Below are 17,910 nucleotides of genomic sequence, written 5' to 3' on the forward strand. Positions count from 1 at the left end.
GAAATAACAACAAACTGGTTGAAACTAGTAGCTGCTTATATGGAAGCCACATCTGCCAGACCTGTTGTCCCAGTTTTTAACCAATCAAATATTGGCTTATTGAGTGAGTGTTCGCTTATGGTGAGACACAAACAAATACAAATACACACACACACACACACACACACACACACACACACACACACACACACACACACACACACAGTTTTTGCACTGTTGTGGTTGCGCAGCCACAGTGGATGAAGCGTGTTTAACATTGATTTGATGAGGGTAATGGAAAAAATGCATGACTCCGCTTAACCCAGATGACATACACATGCACAGCGATGTGTAAACATCCTCTCAGTGGAGGAGGAGCAGAGGCTCAGCGGTGTGTTTTCTATTCCTTCCCCAATCTGTGAGGAGTTAAGTCCTACGGCCTGTGTCTCCTCTCGTGTGTATGAGATTTGACAAAGATAGATAACAGATTTATTTCATTTTTTCAAAAAAAAAGATAGTTTTGACTAAAAACACCTGGGTCTTGTCATTCTTTTCTTACTGTGTATCCACAAAGCTGAGATGAGGCTGCATTTGCTTGATGGTATAAGACTGATAAATACATCACATCTGGATTAATGTGGGCCAATATCTGGACTGAGTGAGCCACTAAATCTAACCAATGAAAACAAAGAAGGCCTAGTTTCCTTCAGGTCAACTTCATACATTTTGTCCATTAGGACAAAAAAGTTATGTTTTCTTGGCATTATCTCAGTGCCAATTTCCCAGTGTTAATGCGTGTAGCAAGTTTACAATGAAGCCGAATCGCTCTTGCTTTGCTAACTTTGCCGGCAAGAGTTTCCCCAGTGCTACGACGCTTCACTGTGCAGTGAGCATCTGTTGCTGCCCCTCACACACGCAGGATTTTTTTTTTTCTCACTGGCTAAGCTAGAGAAAAATATATATACATATACATATATATTTTTCTGTGTGTATATATATATATATATATATATATGTGTGTGTGTGTGTGTGTGTGTGTGTGTGTTTGGTCTGCTTTGAAAGTGATTGTCAGAGGGTTCATCTGAGGTTTAAGAGTCTAAACCTTTCCTAAACTTCCAGCAACTACTCCATATTCATTCATTCTATACCTGCTTTCTGCTGCATTCCAGGTCGCAGGGCTTGCTGGAGCCTGTCCCAGCTGTCATAGGGCAAAGGCAGGTTCTCACCCTGGACAAGTCGGCATTTCATCGCAGGGCATGAAAAACAGAAAAAGCTATAATGCAGTAAATATACTAATGTATACACTAATGTATGAAACAACAGGTAACAGCGTGCTGAGTCACAGCTAAACCTCTCAAAGAGTCTTTGAAGAATCTTTGGACTGACTCTGCACTGTTTCCTCAATAGAATTAACTTTATCCTTATGTTAAGGGATCATCTCATCATCTCTCTCTCGCTCTCTCTCTCTCTCTCTCTCTCTCTCTCACACACACACACACACACACACACACACGAACACACACACACACACACACACGCACACTTTTAAAGGAATGTGAATTGACGCAGTTTACTGGCAGTGTGAGGCGCTTTAGTGACCTCTACTGGCAGCATGTGGGAAGTCATTTCATAATCATCGCTTCAATCAATCATAGATAGCGTCATTCATCTTCACGTGCGTCCTAGGAAGATAGCAACATAAAACTATTGCTATAGGATGTCTTTAGATGAGACTTAACAGGACGATACATACAGGTGCAAAATAACATTGCATATACACGCGCAAAAATTGAACAGTGCAGGACGAGCAAAATATTAAATCAAAAATGATACTTTTGAAAATATTGCACTAAACATTTGTTAGTCCCTCTTGGACTAATGAATTCTAATAAATACACGAAAACACAACATCAAAACAAACATATTAGTGTTGGAACAATAAAGACGTTTAGGGGAAAATACTATAAATGGGGGTGGGGGGATTACATGGATTCTTGGTTATTCTAAAGTCTCTCTTTGTTGCTGTGGGTGGAACGTGTCAGCCTTTACGCTTATACATATCGTGCCAACAGCCAACAGGGTCTATGTCAGGGGTGGACACTAGTGGGCCACAATGGGTTCTAAAATTTGACAGAGGGGGCCGGAGGAACAGATGGATGTTTTTTGGTGACCCACCTAATAAGAGGAAACACATATCATGGGATATGTAGAAAACATGTGCTTTAATGTCATTTGAAAATGAACAAAAGCATTACAACAAATGATCTGTCTTTGAAGCCCCACGGTATTTAGCTCTTTATTGAAAAAACATTGAAAAAATTGATGAAATACAGCTCTTTTATCAATTTATTACTCATATAATTTCTTCAAATTCGGCGGGCCGAATTACAAAAGCTTAAGGGGCGTGCCCATGCCTGGTCTAGACCCGCGTGACACTGTATTGGGGTGTGGGAGGAGGGGGCGGAGGAGTTGACATATGACATCAGCTGTCAGGATTGACACTCGCCACATGTGTCTTCTGAGGAAACACGGAGAGTCTGAACATGCAGTTTCCAAACAAATGGCCGCCGGTGGTTGCGATACCAACTGATGCCAGGGAAACTGCGTCATAAACCCCGCCTACACTGTGACCGTGCAATTAATCGGAACTCGCGTCAATAAATAGGAGGCCTTCGTCTATTTAGCGGGAACGTTCCCGTGAGCGCAACCCCACCCCCCCCCCCCTTCCCATCCTCCTCCCCCACCCCATCTCTCTCTCTCCCTCTGTCTCTCACTTCCTCTGATGCTCGTGAATTAAACTAATTAACCCAATAATCCGTTCCAGATAGGGCGTGGCCCACATTCCTGGACAATAGAGCGATGAAGTTACCCCAAGGAAGTCAGCCTTCACGATGCCCGTTCCAGACTTATTCTTCAAAATAAAAGCATTGAGTAGACGTAGACAGCAGCTTGTTTCTATATTTAGGTTTCCTCATTACCAACTCAGGGACAATCCAGTGACTAGACAAAGACACATATACATTAAATCAAAAACAATTTCGTTGTAGCAACCTGTTGCAATGACTACAAAGGATATTTATTTGATTTCAAAACAACACACATTTTAACTGCACTGTTTTCCAGTACTAATTGATACTGCAGCATAATGTGGAATAATTTAAATAAAAATATGTTGGTTTTGCAAACAAATGGGACACGGCGACACGGTGGCGCAGTGGTTAGCGCTGCCGCCTCACAGCAAGAAGGTTGTGGGTTCGATTCCGGGGGCCCGGGCCTGGGACCTTTCTGTGTGAAGTTTGCATGTTCTCTCTGTGTCTGCGTGGGTTCTCTCCGGGTTCTCCGGCTTCCTCCCACAGTCCAAAAACATGTATGTGAGGTCAATTGAACATTCTAAATTGTCCGTAGGTGTGAATGCTTGTTTCTATGTGGCCCTGCGATGAACTGGCGACTTGTCCAGGGTGTCCCCTGCCTTCGCCCTAAGACAGCTGGGAGAGGCCCCAGCAGACCCCCGTGACCCTGAATAAGCAGGTATAGAAGATGAATGAATGAATGAATTTGTTAGAAATGCAAAATGTGAGTTTTAAAGGAAATTAATCAGCAGATTATTATTGTTGTTGTTATTGTTGTTGTTGCTGCTGTGGTTGTTATTGTGTATTTCTTTATGTATTTCATTAGGACAGTAAAAACTCAACGGCGTTTAAAATAGCCTTAAAGAGACCATTTATTTTGAAGTTTTTGACCGGATTTACTGAGTTGTGTGTTGTTGAGGGAATTGGTGGAACGGCCCCCCCGACCCCGCTTTGCAGCTATCGGGCGTGCAGCAGACAGTGTGGCCGAGTAACGGACATTTTTTATCCGCATCGATTGAAAGGGAAAGTGGTCGGAAAGCGGCACGATGAACAGCGCAGGTAAGAACGACCGCAAAAGGCTCGATATGACTTGACAAGCACACATGAGCGCGACAGCGGACTGTTGCTGTGCGGCAGGAGCGTCTGGCTGACCAGTGGCGGACCTGTGCTGCACACTCCTGGAACCCCCCCCCCCCCCCCCCCGGCCAAAACAGATGCCGTTGGTTTTACTTGGTTTAAGTCACCTCTTTGTTCCGAATTCTTAAAATTGTGCTTGTTTTTAGCAGGTCCGCGAGTCAGGACACTGTCCTCGTGTTTTGACACCCCAGCATGTATGAACATTCGCTCATACATGCTGGGGTGAATAATTTAAGAAATTCTAAATTTAGGGTTTGATGAGAAAGTGTTTTATTAAAAAAAAAAAAAATTTTTTTGAAGATAGTTCAGAAAGTAAAGGCCCAGTCTGTAAGATCCAGGAGCAGTTATACTGTGAACAATGTTAAGTAAGTAAGTAAGTGCTGTTTTCTGATGGTTCTCTTGATTTCACTTCACTTCTGAAACCTTGAGCAGATTCAGATGAGCCACGGCTATACGTGTTTTCCATAGCCTTTATGTTCCTAAAATTGTTTCACATATGATCCTTCAGGCGCCACAGAAGTGCCTGCTTAACGAGGGCTGCGACCTCACATGCAACACATTCCATCATGTGAATGTTTTTCTGTGAGAGAGAAAAACTACAAATTTAAAGCAAAATACTAATAAGAACTATTAAGAATGAGGCTACAGCTGGATTCCAATACGATCAACTTGCATGCTCTGCGGCATTGGTTTGATTCTCCACTTCCTTTTGAGTTCCCTGGCTTCCTTGTTTTCTTCTCGCTTCTCTTCTGAAGTTCGGCCACCACGCAGACGGCACTTTTTAATTTTCCTCTTTTTCCTTTCCCTCCTCTAAACATCTTCTTCCATTCCAATTATTGCACAATAATTTAAAATTCTTGTTGAATTACCTCTTGATTGCACTGGCAGTGATTTACTTTCATTGTCTACTCTTCCCTCTTTCCTCCTAACTTTACAAGGGGCTCTCTAGTTACTGTAATTGCGCGTGAGTTCTTCATGTGGCACAGCCCCTCCCTTTTGCCTCCCATCCCATCTTTTTCTTGTGTTTTCTTACCGACTTCCTATCAACCCTCAAAGGCTCCATTTTAATCCAGAACTTTTCCATTCTCACTCAGCTACTTTTGATGCCCTCTCATTTTTCAGGATGGTCTTTGTTGCTTTTCACATCTCCCTTTCTTTTGTGCACTTTTTTTTTTTAAATTTCTTCCTCACTTCCCTATTTACCCCCCCGTGACATCACCTCCAGCTACCGTTTTCCAATCTAAACGCACGTCTTCTAATTACACCTTTCCTTTCCTCGGAGTTCCCCGAGCAGCAGCAGCTAGCGCCACCTTCACGTTCGGCATCATAAGAGCATTAAGCATAGCCGGAATCTTCTCACCTACATTCAACCGTATTCTCTGTATTCTCCAAAATGTCAAATAGCTTTCGTTAAAGGTCAGACACACCTACTTCCACCTACGCCGCGCGTTCCAACTATTTAGACCCGCTGTCTGCTCAGCTGACAAAGTATAGAAAGACACGGTCCCTGCTTGCTCCAAACTTGCCTTGAAGCTAAACATTTTTTTTCCTTGAACTGATGTGACCTGTGTTTAAAATTGTGCCCCTCTCCCCCAGCCATGTATCCCCCAGTATCAGCGCCTGCAGGCAACATGTTTGGCAACGTGCCCGGCTACGAAGGCACCGTGGCAGGAGGAGGTAAGAGAGACCACTTCACAATTACATGTTGTTGCAATCAGCCACCAAAATTACCTCCAGATACCCCCAGTTTTGTGAATGTCGTCTTGTTTGTCGTTCTGGTGCCTCCCAACGGAACTTTGCTTCCACGAGAGGTTGACCAATTAATCAGTGAGCAGACACATCCAGTTTTTTTCTTTTGTTTTTTGCATTTCCACATCGTGAAGCGTCGGCAGTTAGTGTTCGTACTTGTGAGAACTAGATCTCCACCCGCTTTGATTAGTTTTCTAATACTTTCAGGCAGTTTTATCTGATATAACAGGACCAGGAGGTGTTTTGAAACCAGAGGTACTGCACATTGTTATCTTCAAACATGTTTCTGGGTCTGTTTCCTGTTTTTCGGTGGGCGCCTTTGATTGCTTCGTATTATGGAACCTAACATAAACGGAACAGCCGCAGCATGACAGCGGTTTTATACTCCAGCCACCGAGCCAACCCTCTCCCAACTCTCTAATTACTGGCGTCGTCCACTGAAAAGCCCACTTTGGTCCAAGCGCTGCTTCGTTGCTTATTGGATCGGCTGAAGTCAAAGCACATACGCTGAGTAAAGCCACTAATGCTTTTTCCCCCGTCATGCCAGAAATACTGGTCCTCTGAGTGCACTACTGCGCTCTTGCTGTGTTTCTTGAGGTGATCCGAGGTCGTTGCAGTGAATATGTATCAAGGCACTCACGGGTTTCCAAGTTAATAGTGGTCACAGGTTAACCACAACACTATAAAGTTCCATCTGTTTTTTTCCCCATTCTTTGTGACTAGCCTTGTTGCAGCTGTTCTGCAGCTTTAGATTTTAGAAAACATTCAGCGGGCCCCTCCCACCTGTCATGAAGTCATTACACAGGGAATTCTTGGCTCAGTCAGGGCTGTTGATAACCTACTGATGAAAAACTGCTTCTCCTTTCCCGAATCTCCGGAAAGCGCATCGAAGTGAAGCCATGAAAGTGGTTCTCATACTGCACATGGGTCTTTGGAATGTTTTATTTATTTTACATCCTTATTGATGAATATCACTGTTTTTCCTTTGTAAATGGATAGTCCACCACTCGCTATTTAAATGTCAACCAGTTAGTCGCACTCAGTCTCAACCTCAATAATCATTCTGGACTCTGCAGTGTTCAGTTTTGTGTTTGTTTGTTTGTTTGTTTGTTTGTTTTTTTGCTTTCACTGATTTTGTGGAACGTAAAATTCATCAGCAAGGCAGCAGTGGATGTTTTGGCTGAAGATGTGACGTCAGTTTCAAGTCAGATTCAGCAGCTATTTTTTTTTATACATGCAAGTTTTAGGCCTCAATAATAGTTTTCCATTGTGCGGAAATCTTTCCCTTTGTGAAAGTCGGCGATGCAGTGGGAGAGAAAATGTCAGCAGAACCGCTATTGACAAAGTCTACCAAATATGCAGTTCTGGGGTTTGAATAGGAATACAAACATTAATCTGAACTTTTGCATGTCGATGCTGCAGTCATCGTGCTGAGGTCGGCCAACCAGAAACTCCTTGGTGACTTAAAAACAGTTGGCCATAGCTTTCCTTCTCAAATCAGATACTCGCTGCCTCTTCATACCTCCACGCTCCTGCTGCAGGCACACTAGCTGCATTTCCATTGCACTTTTTTTCGCAAAATAAAAGCAATGTTTCTAAAAATTTCAACAAAGTACAAATACGATTTGCAGGTGTTTCTATTGAATGTGTGAAGCACATAAGCTGGAATTCTCGTAAAATCTCGTCCCGCAAGAGAACTATGTTTGCTTTTGTTGGTTTACGTTTGTTTGCTGTCAAGAATGGTTGTTATATTTTTCTCTTTGATGACTTGGAAAAAATATTCCGTCTCCTCCGCCGTCCAAACATAACTCGCCATTTTCACTTTGACCCCATACGTCACATCCGGTCCGGTGACGTGTAAATGCGGAAAAAAGTCTTTCCATGACACTTTTGCGATATACCTCAATATCGATACGTGGGGAAAACCACCGCATGAGAGTGTAAAATGCTTTCAGCGATATTTGAGAGGTTTTTCGAAGTTTAGGTGTTTTGAAGTTTTTTATTGCAATATTTAGCTTTTGTGCAATTCTAGGGGTAATGGAAACACAGCTACTGGTACTCTGGCTCTGAACTTTAGTTAAGCTTTGCCCACTTGACAGTTGCCATTGCTCGCTTGTCTTCGCCTTTCATGTCCCGTTGCTATTAATAGCTTGCAACGCACTTCCACAGCTTCGGTCCTTCTTGAAATGTGCATTATTGACGTGACCTGTCAATACATGTTCCTGTCGTTGTTGTTGCAGGAGGCTACCTGCCCCCTCCTATGCCCCTGGAGCCAATAGCCCCGCCCCAGCCCGGCCCAGCTCCAGAGGACTGGACGTAAGACGTACCCTCTTCCCCCGGCCAGCGGGATCAGAGATCAGAGATTCAAACGCTTTTGTGTTTGTGTTTTTTGTTGTCGTTTTTTTTTGTCGCAGCATCCCATCTCTGACAGAGGACGTGGCCAGGAGTGCGTTCAAGAGCTATGCAAGCGACCACTGCTGCTACAGCTCGTCCCCCGCCGAGGACGGAGTCATCACCAACACGGAGCCGTTCAACACCTACAGGGTGACGTCATCTTCCGAGTCCAAGTGTCAATCTAATCGTCTGTGTTAAGCGTGAGTGAATGAGCAGATCAGTGGCGGATCAAATCAAAGTAACTCCGCTGCCGACAGTTGGCCTTGTGGAGGTTGCGCAACCGCTTTCCCAGCCAACTCGCAATGTGAGAGGTTGTTGCCTGGGCGAGGCAGGATGAGAATGTCACAGGATAAAGTTTCATCCTGTTTGATCAAAAGATCTACGTTTTCAGCTGGACCTTACAAATTTTCCGCCCACTCAACGCATCAAATGACGGTCCTCGAGGAGAAGAATCTTCTCGGAGCAGTTTGCAAACTGGTCTCTCGGGACTCTCACATGACCGTCAGGGTGACGTCAAATCACACTTCTACGCAGTCGCAGAAGTGTGATTAATCGCTAAAGTTGGCCAGAGTTTCTCGCTCGATGGGAAGTTTGAGATGTTTGTGAGGCGAGTCGGTTTGTGTTTCCAAAGAAGAATGTGGGGAATGACAAACATACAGTGAGTGGAGGCGATATGAGCAGAGCGGATTCATAGGGTCGTTTTCAGTGGACGGAAGCTTCGGTCAAAGCACCTAGTGGTGATGAAGTTCACGTTCGGACGAGAGAGTTGCCGCTTCACATTGTGGACGGGATTTTAAGCATTCCCCCAAATCTCCAGAAATTCTGTTTGCTGTACACAGAGATGCACAATTTGTTCCAAAGTTCTTAGAATTAGAATTAGAATGCCTTTATTTATCACACAATGGGAAAATTTAACTCATTACAGCAACATGTAGTGCAATAGAGAAGAAAAAATTATATAAATAATAAATAAATAAAATAGTAGCAAAGAAAAGAGTAAGAAAGGAATCAATGGACAGTTATATTTTCTTCTACCAATCATTTGCATTACATTGGATATATAAACAAGTGTTTTATTGCACCTTAGTGCAATGTTAGAATTTATTTTTTTATTGACTACATTTATGAAGCTATGAATGACCTGCTGTAGCGCTGCTTCTTGCACTGCGGGTGCAGCAGCAGTCTTCGGTCCCTTTGAAAGTGTTTTATTTCACAGGCTAATTAATGTAATTGGCTTCTCAAGTAAGGTAAAGTAACTGTTTTTATTTCTTCCTCTCACCTTTATGCTCTATCACTATCTTATCAAAACTGCGTTTGCTCTTCTACAGTACCGCTTGGAGACATTCACTGAATCCAGGTCAACTGAATGGGCCACCAAGCCTCATGAAGGTACGTGCGCGCACGTACAGACACACACAAATAAAACATTCAGCCCATTAACGGCTCGCTGTTTTGTCCTCCTGGTTTTGACGCTGACAGGTGAGCAGGCTGACTTCTACACCCAGACGGCCCCGCGGCCCTGGGAGGTCCTGGCTCAAGCTCCCAACTACTTCACCAAACACAAGCAGGAGATCCGAGTACCCTATACCTCCTCTGTCCAGGTGACTTCTGCCACAGCCTGCCGATTGCTGAAGTCTCCCGCCGCTCACCTCTGATGCGGAGGTGTAGAATAGCTTGTTTGCGGTCCTGCGATTCAGATTATTGAGGACAGGATGTAAAGAACAGCGGGCTTTAAAAGTTCAAAGCTTAAAAGTTCTTGAGTTCTTTAACGATAAGTTTCAGCCGTCCATAAAATCATGTCAAATGATCCTACACAGTGAACAAGGTTCAAGTGGTGCCTGCACCTCATAATAGGTTGTCCACACCAGGCTTCCTTAGAATTATGGCGGCGCAGCTAACAAAGGGCAAGACCCTTTAGCTCTATGTATATTCACGTATATAAAAAAGATACATTCTACGGGTAGGAAAACCAATTGACTCTTATTTTACTGCGAGTGTACGCTTTTTGTTATGTAATTATGGACATTATAATCAGCTTTTACCAATATTAAAAATCATAAATCCGGCCAAATATTATGCATGGACCTTTAAGGCCAGTGAGAAGTGTGTGAGGGAGAAGAAGGGAAAATGGAGGTAACCCTCCACAGGGGGTATATAGTATCCATTATGCATTTTCATGCCTCTATAAATAGGAGTGGCATGAAGTCCATGGAAGATAATTAGAATTCTTTGAACTTCTATAGGATTCAGTCACAGCTGAGGCATTTTGTCCCAGTGCCACTGCCAGGAATTTTTAACAATGTTCCATAGTGACTGATTTTGGTTATAGTTTTATCTATAAACAAAAAAGTTCCTTCATATCAGATGTGCTCTTTGGTTCTTCCAATAGATGAATGGGATCCTACAGCATGCTGGGAAAAACCCCTCTGCGGGCAATCGTGATGTTTTGTGGGTGTTTTTACCAAATTCATTGCAGCCAGAAAAATGCAGCAAGTGTCTTTTTTTCCTGCTGATCTTTTTAATTGTGCTAAAGGCTGTTCCTCTATTTTTGTCTTTGCGTGCTTGTGGCCTGTGTGTGTGTGTGTGTGTGTGCGTGTCAACAGAACTGCAGCAGCTGCCAGGCCGCCGGGACGATCGTGTGTGACAAGTGCCAAGGAAGTGGATATGATGTAAGGCGTTTGTTATGCACGTGCAAAAAGTGGCAATGCGGCAACGGCACGTGAAACATTCATGCATTCATGAAGCCTCGTGCTGGTGTTTCTGTAGAAGAACTGCTGGGTGTGTAACGGCACCGGAACCAAGCTGGATGAAAGCTGCAACCACTGCGATGGCAAAGGCAAAGAGAGGTACGGCGGAAGGGTCGCTTCATGCTGTGGACGCAGCCACGGGCATTTTTGGGGTTGTCTTTAAAAAAACATTTCAAAAAATCCCCCCCAAAAAATTAGAATCCTAAACCTTCAGTCTCGACATAGATGATTTGAATCCACTTGTGTGTGGAAGGATTGGAAGTGATAGGAAGAGTGATTTGAAATGGGAGCCCCAAGGTGCATATTTGCTCAGGAGAAGAAGCAGCAGGTTAACACACGTCCCGCTGTGTCTCCGCCTACAGGTGCGAGGAGTGCGACGTCAATGGAATGAAGAAGTGCGACACCTGCAAAGGAAAACGCATGTTGCTGACTTACATCAAGCTGAAAGTGGAGTGGTGAGTGTCCAGCTGCTCGGCTGATCTGGTCCTGATGAAACAGAGAGAAGTCTAAAGAGTCTTTAAGAGCTGACCTTCTCCATGATGCTCCATTCGGTATTTAAAGTTTACCTGCATTTTATTCATCATAGCTTCTGATTCAAAGTGAGATCTGCTTCATTATTTGACAGCCGAACTGAACGGTGTTGAAGCCGTCACCGTGTAATCCAGCACATATACAGTAAAAACAAATTCCAGCACATTGTATATTATGATGAAAATCATCCGGATCCATGTTTTCCCGACTCTACCTGCTGCTATTGACGCGGTCGCCACACATGAAGAGTGAAAAACAGAACAGCTGTGTATTTTTCTTAAAGCGTGCAGTTTCACGCTTCTGGGGCGCTTCTGAAACGGGCCCTCGCTACGCCTGATGGGAACTTGCACACTGACGTTAATGGCTGCAGACGCTTTTGGTGTGAATTGGGGGTTAGTCTATGGTTCCTTTAAAGTGCACGTTACTGCTGCATACACCCACTAGAGAGGTTTGGGTGTTTCTACTACACCCTAAAATGTTGAAAGTTTTATTGTGTTTTCTTCTAAGACCCCACAGAATGTATGATGACTTTTACAGCCTGCAGGCGTCGGCTAACAACCACTCAAGTCTGTCCTCCAAATAGCTCAGCACTACAATTTGACCTGAATATTTGCTGCAGCCAGAAGCTAATCGCGCCCATTGCAAAATATTGTTTACTTCCAGAGTCCAGCAGTGGCTTTTTTTTTTTAGTTTTCCAGGCCACAAGTGAGCAAATACTCTCACCATGTCCAGAGTCACCTTTGATAGTAGATGTGGACCGTTTAAAAAATAATAATTGACCATGAAAATCTGTTGTGCTGTTGATCCAGTTTAATAGAAAACAGCAAAATGTTTGAAACTTGTGATGATGGCAAAATGGCAACCGTGACGACCTGCTGATTCCACCAGTGATTTGACTTTAAAACAAAAAAAACAACAACACAACAGCAGCATTGTTCACAAATGGCTCCAGTAGGCACCAGAACTAATGAGCGCCAGCCTTTGAGGATCTCTCGGTGCTGGGTGAAGTGGCTCCTAAAGCCGTTAAAGATATTTCTGTGGTCTTTGAGGAGGCCACAGCACTAAAAGAAGCATCACAAGTCGGTGCTAACGGTCTGAACCTACAGGATGTCCTGCTGCGTAGTCCCGTCCTGCAGCACCCACTCAGTTTAAAGAGCTGAGCACCAACTAAACACAAAGTCAACAAATCACTGAGAGATGCGCAACAACATCCACACAGATTGAGTTTGATGTCACCACAGTGATTCCTCTGTTTTCCTTCCTTGGTGTCTAATCACGTCTGACTTTTCTTCCCTCTAGTGGCTGAAAGATGAAACAGACGAAAAAAAAACATTGTGCAAATCTTGCCACATCTTGTGTATTTTTTGTATAATTTTTTTATATTTCTCTGTTTGTTTCATATTTTTTTCTTGTGCCATATTTTGTGTAGGCTTAACAATGTGGAGGACCATGTGGTGAGCCAGAACTCTGGGATGGACGAAGGTGACCTTAAGGCCGTGAGCGGGAAGGAGTTGTTCAAGAACAGCCAATACCTGGTATAGACACTCACATACACACACACACACACACACACACACACACACACACACACACACACACGTACACAATAATTCAATTCAATATCCTTTATTTCACTCACACTCATAAAATAAAACTTTTTTTTAAGAGTGACCAAGCAACCAACGCTGTCAACGTACAGAAAGATAACAAGTTGAACAGGCAGAGAAATAAAATAAACAGTTAAAGCTAAATCAATTTTAAAAAAACTATTTTTTTTATGCACATATTTATTTATATTGTCTATTTGTTTACCTCGAACGCACTTTAGAGTCAGTCATAGATCTCAGGCTACAGTATCCAGGATACTGCTGCTGTCTGACAAGTCAAACAATCCCAGTATGATGTTTGATGAAAGTGTATTCCTCTCTCTCTCTGTGTTATGACACTTTTCAATCAGGTTTTAATAACCACTTAACTGTGCACCTCTAAAACGCCACCCCTCATTACTTTAATGAAAGTGAAGATTGGGTTTTCCAACTTTTCTAAAGTGTGTTTTGTCTCCACCCTCCCCAGATCTACCCAGTGACAGGCTTCCCAAACCCGGCCATCGCTGAGGCCTCTGAGCGTATGGTGCGAGATCACCAGGCCAAATACGGCCAGGCCTCCAGGATCCTGCAGCAGGTAGGTCTCCAGAAGAAGCCGTCCTCTGATCACATGATGAGATGGGAGTTTGGCATCATCTCTGTTTCAAAATGACAGGGACGAGCAGCACTAGTTAGGGTCTGGAGTTTGTAAGCTTCCTTCATTGGAAGTCTGTGAAATGTTAAAAGGCTGGCATGTGACATTTAGAGGGGTATGTTGGCATGAAATGGAACATAAAATTGATTTGTTTGCTTTCTAGCTGGGTAAAGCTGCTATGCAATATCAGCTACTGACATTTATAAGCTCCACATGTAACCAGGCGGCCATTTTGTGCCGCCACCAATGTTCAGTATCCCAGAATGTGGATCCGTTCTGGTTTCATCATCATTGTCCCTGCTCGGGAACTCAGCTGGTAGAAGAAACATGTGAGATCAAGTTCCATAGAAAACAGTGGATTAACTGCACTGCCCGAAGTATGCTTTCTCACCACTAGAGGCTGCTAAATCTTTCTGTGCGGAGACATGTTTTCTCGACGTTTCGAACAGACGTCGGCTCTATCTGATCACTGCACTCCTCTGTCTTCCCCTCCCCCTCGCAGAGGCAGACAGTGGAGCTGATCCCCATCACGAAGGTGCAGTACAAGTGGAAAGGCAACACTCACGCCTACTACGTCTACGGCAATGAGAACAAAGTCAGCGCTGACTACCCAGCGACCTGCTGCTGTGTCATCCAGTAGGCACACACTGACTGACTCAGAGCAGGTCTCAGCCATCCCAAACATGTTGCTCTCACCGCGCTCTCTCTCTATTTCCCCCCCCTACTGAACCTGCCCTCTCCCTCCAGGGTAACCAAAGGCCGTCACTTTAATCGTTATATAGAAGGGTTGTCTGGATCAGTCATTCTATATTAGAATCTGCTGAAAGAACAAGTGCTTTTTTTTCTTTTCTTTTTTTATTTAAATCTTGATGCTGGACCAGCTGAGTAAAAGAGAGAACAGCATTGATTCAAACTTGGAGTTTTGCATATCAAATTAATAATGGACTCCCAAAATGTAATATTGTGCTCCCATGTTAACACTGACTGTCATGTGGTCTGTATTTTTTTTAAAAATGGGAAGCCCCAAAATTAAACACTTTTGTTAGTATGCTAAAATGCAGTGTACTTGTTGTGTGGTGCACATTTGTTATGGGTAGTGGCCATATGTGGAACTGCCGTCTCTCGTTTACTAAAAGTGATTAACCTTCTTTTTCTCCTTTTTTTTAAAAAATTTGAAATTTCTCATTTAGGATAAAAGCTGCATAGATGTTACTTAATAATGCCTGCTGAAGATGTCCTGATGTCCCGAATCGTTTAGCTCAACGTCAGCTAGCATGCTAACACCACTGTACCACGCACTGAGTGTCGCAACAAGTGCACTGCATTTTCATACACAAAGTGAAGGCACTTTGCACAGTTACGCACTCAAAAGATTATGTACAGAAATGTCCAGATATGAACAACATTAAGATGTATTACCACACACACACACACACACACACACACAGTATACATGGAGAAATCTATATTGTGTTTTGTCCCAAAAGAATCTTCTATTGGTTTTCATTGAAGGTCTCTGTTCAGCCTTCATACCTTCATACCTTCAGACCACTTACCAAAAATGTATCTTGCCTAAACTGCCTTGACAAGCTTAAGAAACATTACAGAGCCCAATGTGCCATCTGTTGTCCTAAGTACTGCATTCAAACATTGTGTCTTGTTCACCGCCCCTGCACTTGTCTCTTCAGATGATTCAGTTTGGGTGTAATAAAAGTGTGTAGCGTGAGACACTAGATGCAGCCAAAGGGTAATGGGACTTGACTTGCAGTACTGTATATATACTTGCATACAGTATATATACGCTCTTTGTGATCTCTGTATGTAATTGGGTGGTGGAGAGGTGAGCTTATGTAGAAATGGTACACTAACCAATTAATCAGTTTGCCTTTGTGTTCTTTCAAATGTCAATAACAAGTTAAGGTCCATCATTTTCCTGTTATTGTCTCAGGTTTCATGCACGGATGTGTCGTATCCCTACTCTGTCTTTGCTGCTTCTATGTTAATAGCCGTCCAAAAAATACATAAAAAAAAAAAAAAAAACTTATGGGTTTGGACTGAAAATATATATCAGTTCCAGTTTCTTCGCAAATCAACTTCCTTAGCTGTTGCGTTAGGATTGTGTCTGGGATGTCTAATGTTCGCTTTGAGCGGTGCTGCTGGCGCTTTTGAGGGCAAAATTGTTGGTGCTAAAGTAAAAACTGAGTTAGAGAAATCCGTAATGTTTTTGCCGGCTATAAAACATCAATTTTTCTAAGTTTTCCATGCTGTAAATGTATTTCATTACACTTACCTTTGTTTATTCTGCTACCACGTTTGCTTATGTCATGAACCATAAGACGTTAGGATCGTTGCCACGCCTGGTGACATACAATGTCATGTGACATGCGCAGCTCGTATAGCATCATCTTCTGTGATGCTTCTTATTACCTCTATATATCGGGATAATACCACTTCAGGTTAACTTTCTGTATATGCTTCCATTCATGATATTAACTGCCAATAAATGTATACTACATAACAGGTGCTTCTTCAAGGGAATGTATTTACCGCCTACATTTTATATCCATGCCGCTTCCGTTGTTTATCAATCAAAGGATTATAGTTTTTGTGCAGTCCGCTCAGCAACGCCCAAGTGCTTTCAAATGCACTCCATGTGACCGCACCTTCTGCCTTTACATTGTGAACGTTGAACTTCGATGAAAAGAGCCTTCAAGTGATATTGACTGATTTCTTCTGCAAACGCTGTGATCACGTTGATGTTATTGATCTGTATTTGATCTGGCAAGTCCTTCACTGGCTCCTGTTGAAATAAAATAACTAGACTCACATTTCTCTGTCATGATTATTTCACTCGTAAGCACCATTTATTATATATTTTATTGCACGGTTAATAATAATAAGTGCAGGGTTAGGTCCTGCCCATTCCTGCTTGCAGGACTATCAATTTTGATATGGAAAAGAATGTGAAAAAAACACCAAAGCATTTGGCAAAGTGACACAGATACTTTTGTAAAAATCTGAAAATGATGACAAAGAGAAAAGAAACGGTGCATGGTTCACGGCCAGTCAACACGTCTGGACTGCTGTGTGTTTCCTCTGGCCCTGATGTACAGGAACACAACAATATAAATAAAGAACAATGAGACAATGAGTTGTATTATTTCTCACATATGTCTCCAGAATTGTGGTCAGTGGACGCCCAAAACAACTCTTTGTAACTGATAAAACTTGAGCAGCTTTTTTTAAAAGCCAGGTCATGAAACACATTTTGCGAAGGTCAACTCTAGCTTCAGGCCTTTCACTGTTAATACATTTTGACTGGGATGAAAAGAAAGTAATTTTTACTTCATAATTAAATTACCAGAAAAATGTTTTCACATATAATTTTGAATGATGTAATGTTGCAATCTGAACAGTTTATAAGTACATTGAAATCAATTGTAACATCTTAAAGAGGGGATGACGTCAATATTTTTGAAATGTTGATGCCACCAAAACAAAACTCTCCCGCATAATAAAACAGGCCAGCACGATAACCAGAACAGCCCTCTGACAGAACTTTACAGGCACTCAGTGGTGAGGAAAGCCACCTTTATCACAGAGGACCCCTCCCACACCCTGCACCACTCCTGCACGCTGCTGCCATCAGGCAAACAACACGGAACCCCACTGGCCTGGAAAAACCTCTACAAAAAAAACTAAAAATCCTTCATCCCTTCTGCAGTAACTGCTCTGAACAGGAAAAAAAAAATTTTTAATGGATTTTTTTCTCAATGTTTTTATTTGTTAAAGCTTTTTCAGTTTGTTTGTTTTTTTTACTCAAAAACAGACAATAACATTTCTATCTATCTATTTATCTATCTAGCTATCTGTCTACAAGGGGAAATAATTCATAGTGGGTAATGATCAAACAAAATGAACATATAAACCAATAATTTGTCTTAATCTCTTCATCATTTATTCATCCATTTACCATTCATTCATTCATCCATCCTGAAAATACCATCAGGATTTCTCTGATGAATCTAGAAATTTTCGAGGGGAGTAAAACATTGACTTAAAAAAATCGAATAATATCTTAGCAAGGCTTAAAGTTCTCTCTCTCACACACACACACACACGCGCGCGCAAGATATCTACTGTATAGCTATCAAGACATCCCCCCTCTTCACCCCCAATTCCCCTCCCCCCTTCCCCGGTGGGCGGGACTGTTCCTCTCGTTCTCAGTTTCAGTCTCGACCAGTGTGTCCGTCCAGCAGGCTGCCTCACAAAGAGCAGCAGGACTC

General features: G+C 42.8%; 1 protein-coding gene across 1 annotated transcript; it reads left to right on the forward strand.

The window, feature by feature from the left end:
- The first annotated feature begins 3,766 nt into the window (after nt 1-3,766).
- LOC142887452 (protein SSUH2 homolog) lies at nt 3,767-14,628 on the forward strand. Its single transcript, XM_076025115.1, has 12 exons — nt 3,767-3,887; nt 5,562-5,642; nt 7,955-8,030; nt 8,129-8,258; nt 9,437-9,497; nt 9,588-9,709; nt 10,712-10,777; nt 10,875-10,954; nt 11,218-11,310; nt 12,816-12,921; nt 13,460-13,567; nt 14,127-14,628. Exons 1-12 carry the CDS (start codon nt 3,875-3,877, stop codon nt 14,262-14,264), a joined length of 1,074 nt encoding a protein of 357 aa, XP_075881230.1. The 5' UTR covers nt 3,767-3,874; the 3' UTR covers nt 14,265-14,628.
- The last annotated feature ends 3,282 nt before the right edge of the window (nt 14,629-17,910 follow it).

This window comes from Nelusetta ayraudi, unplaced genomic scaffold (assembly GCF_046127955.1).
Source record: "Nelusetta ayraudi isolate G7.1 ecotype Tasmania unplaced genomic scaffold, CSIRO-AGI_Nayr_v1 ptg000017l, whole genome shotgun sequence".
NCBI classification, from domain to species: Eukaryota; Metazoa; Chordata; class Actinopteri; order Tetraodontiformes; family Monacanthidae; genus Nelusetta; species Nelusetta ayraudi.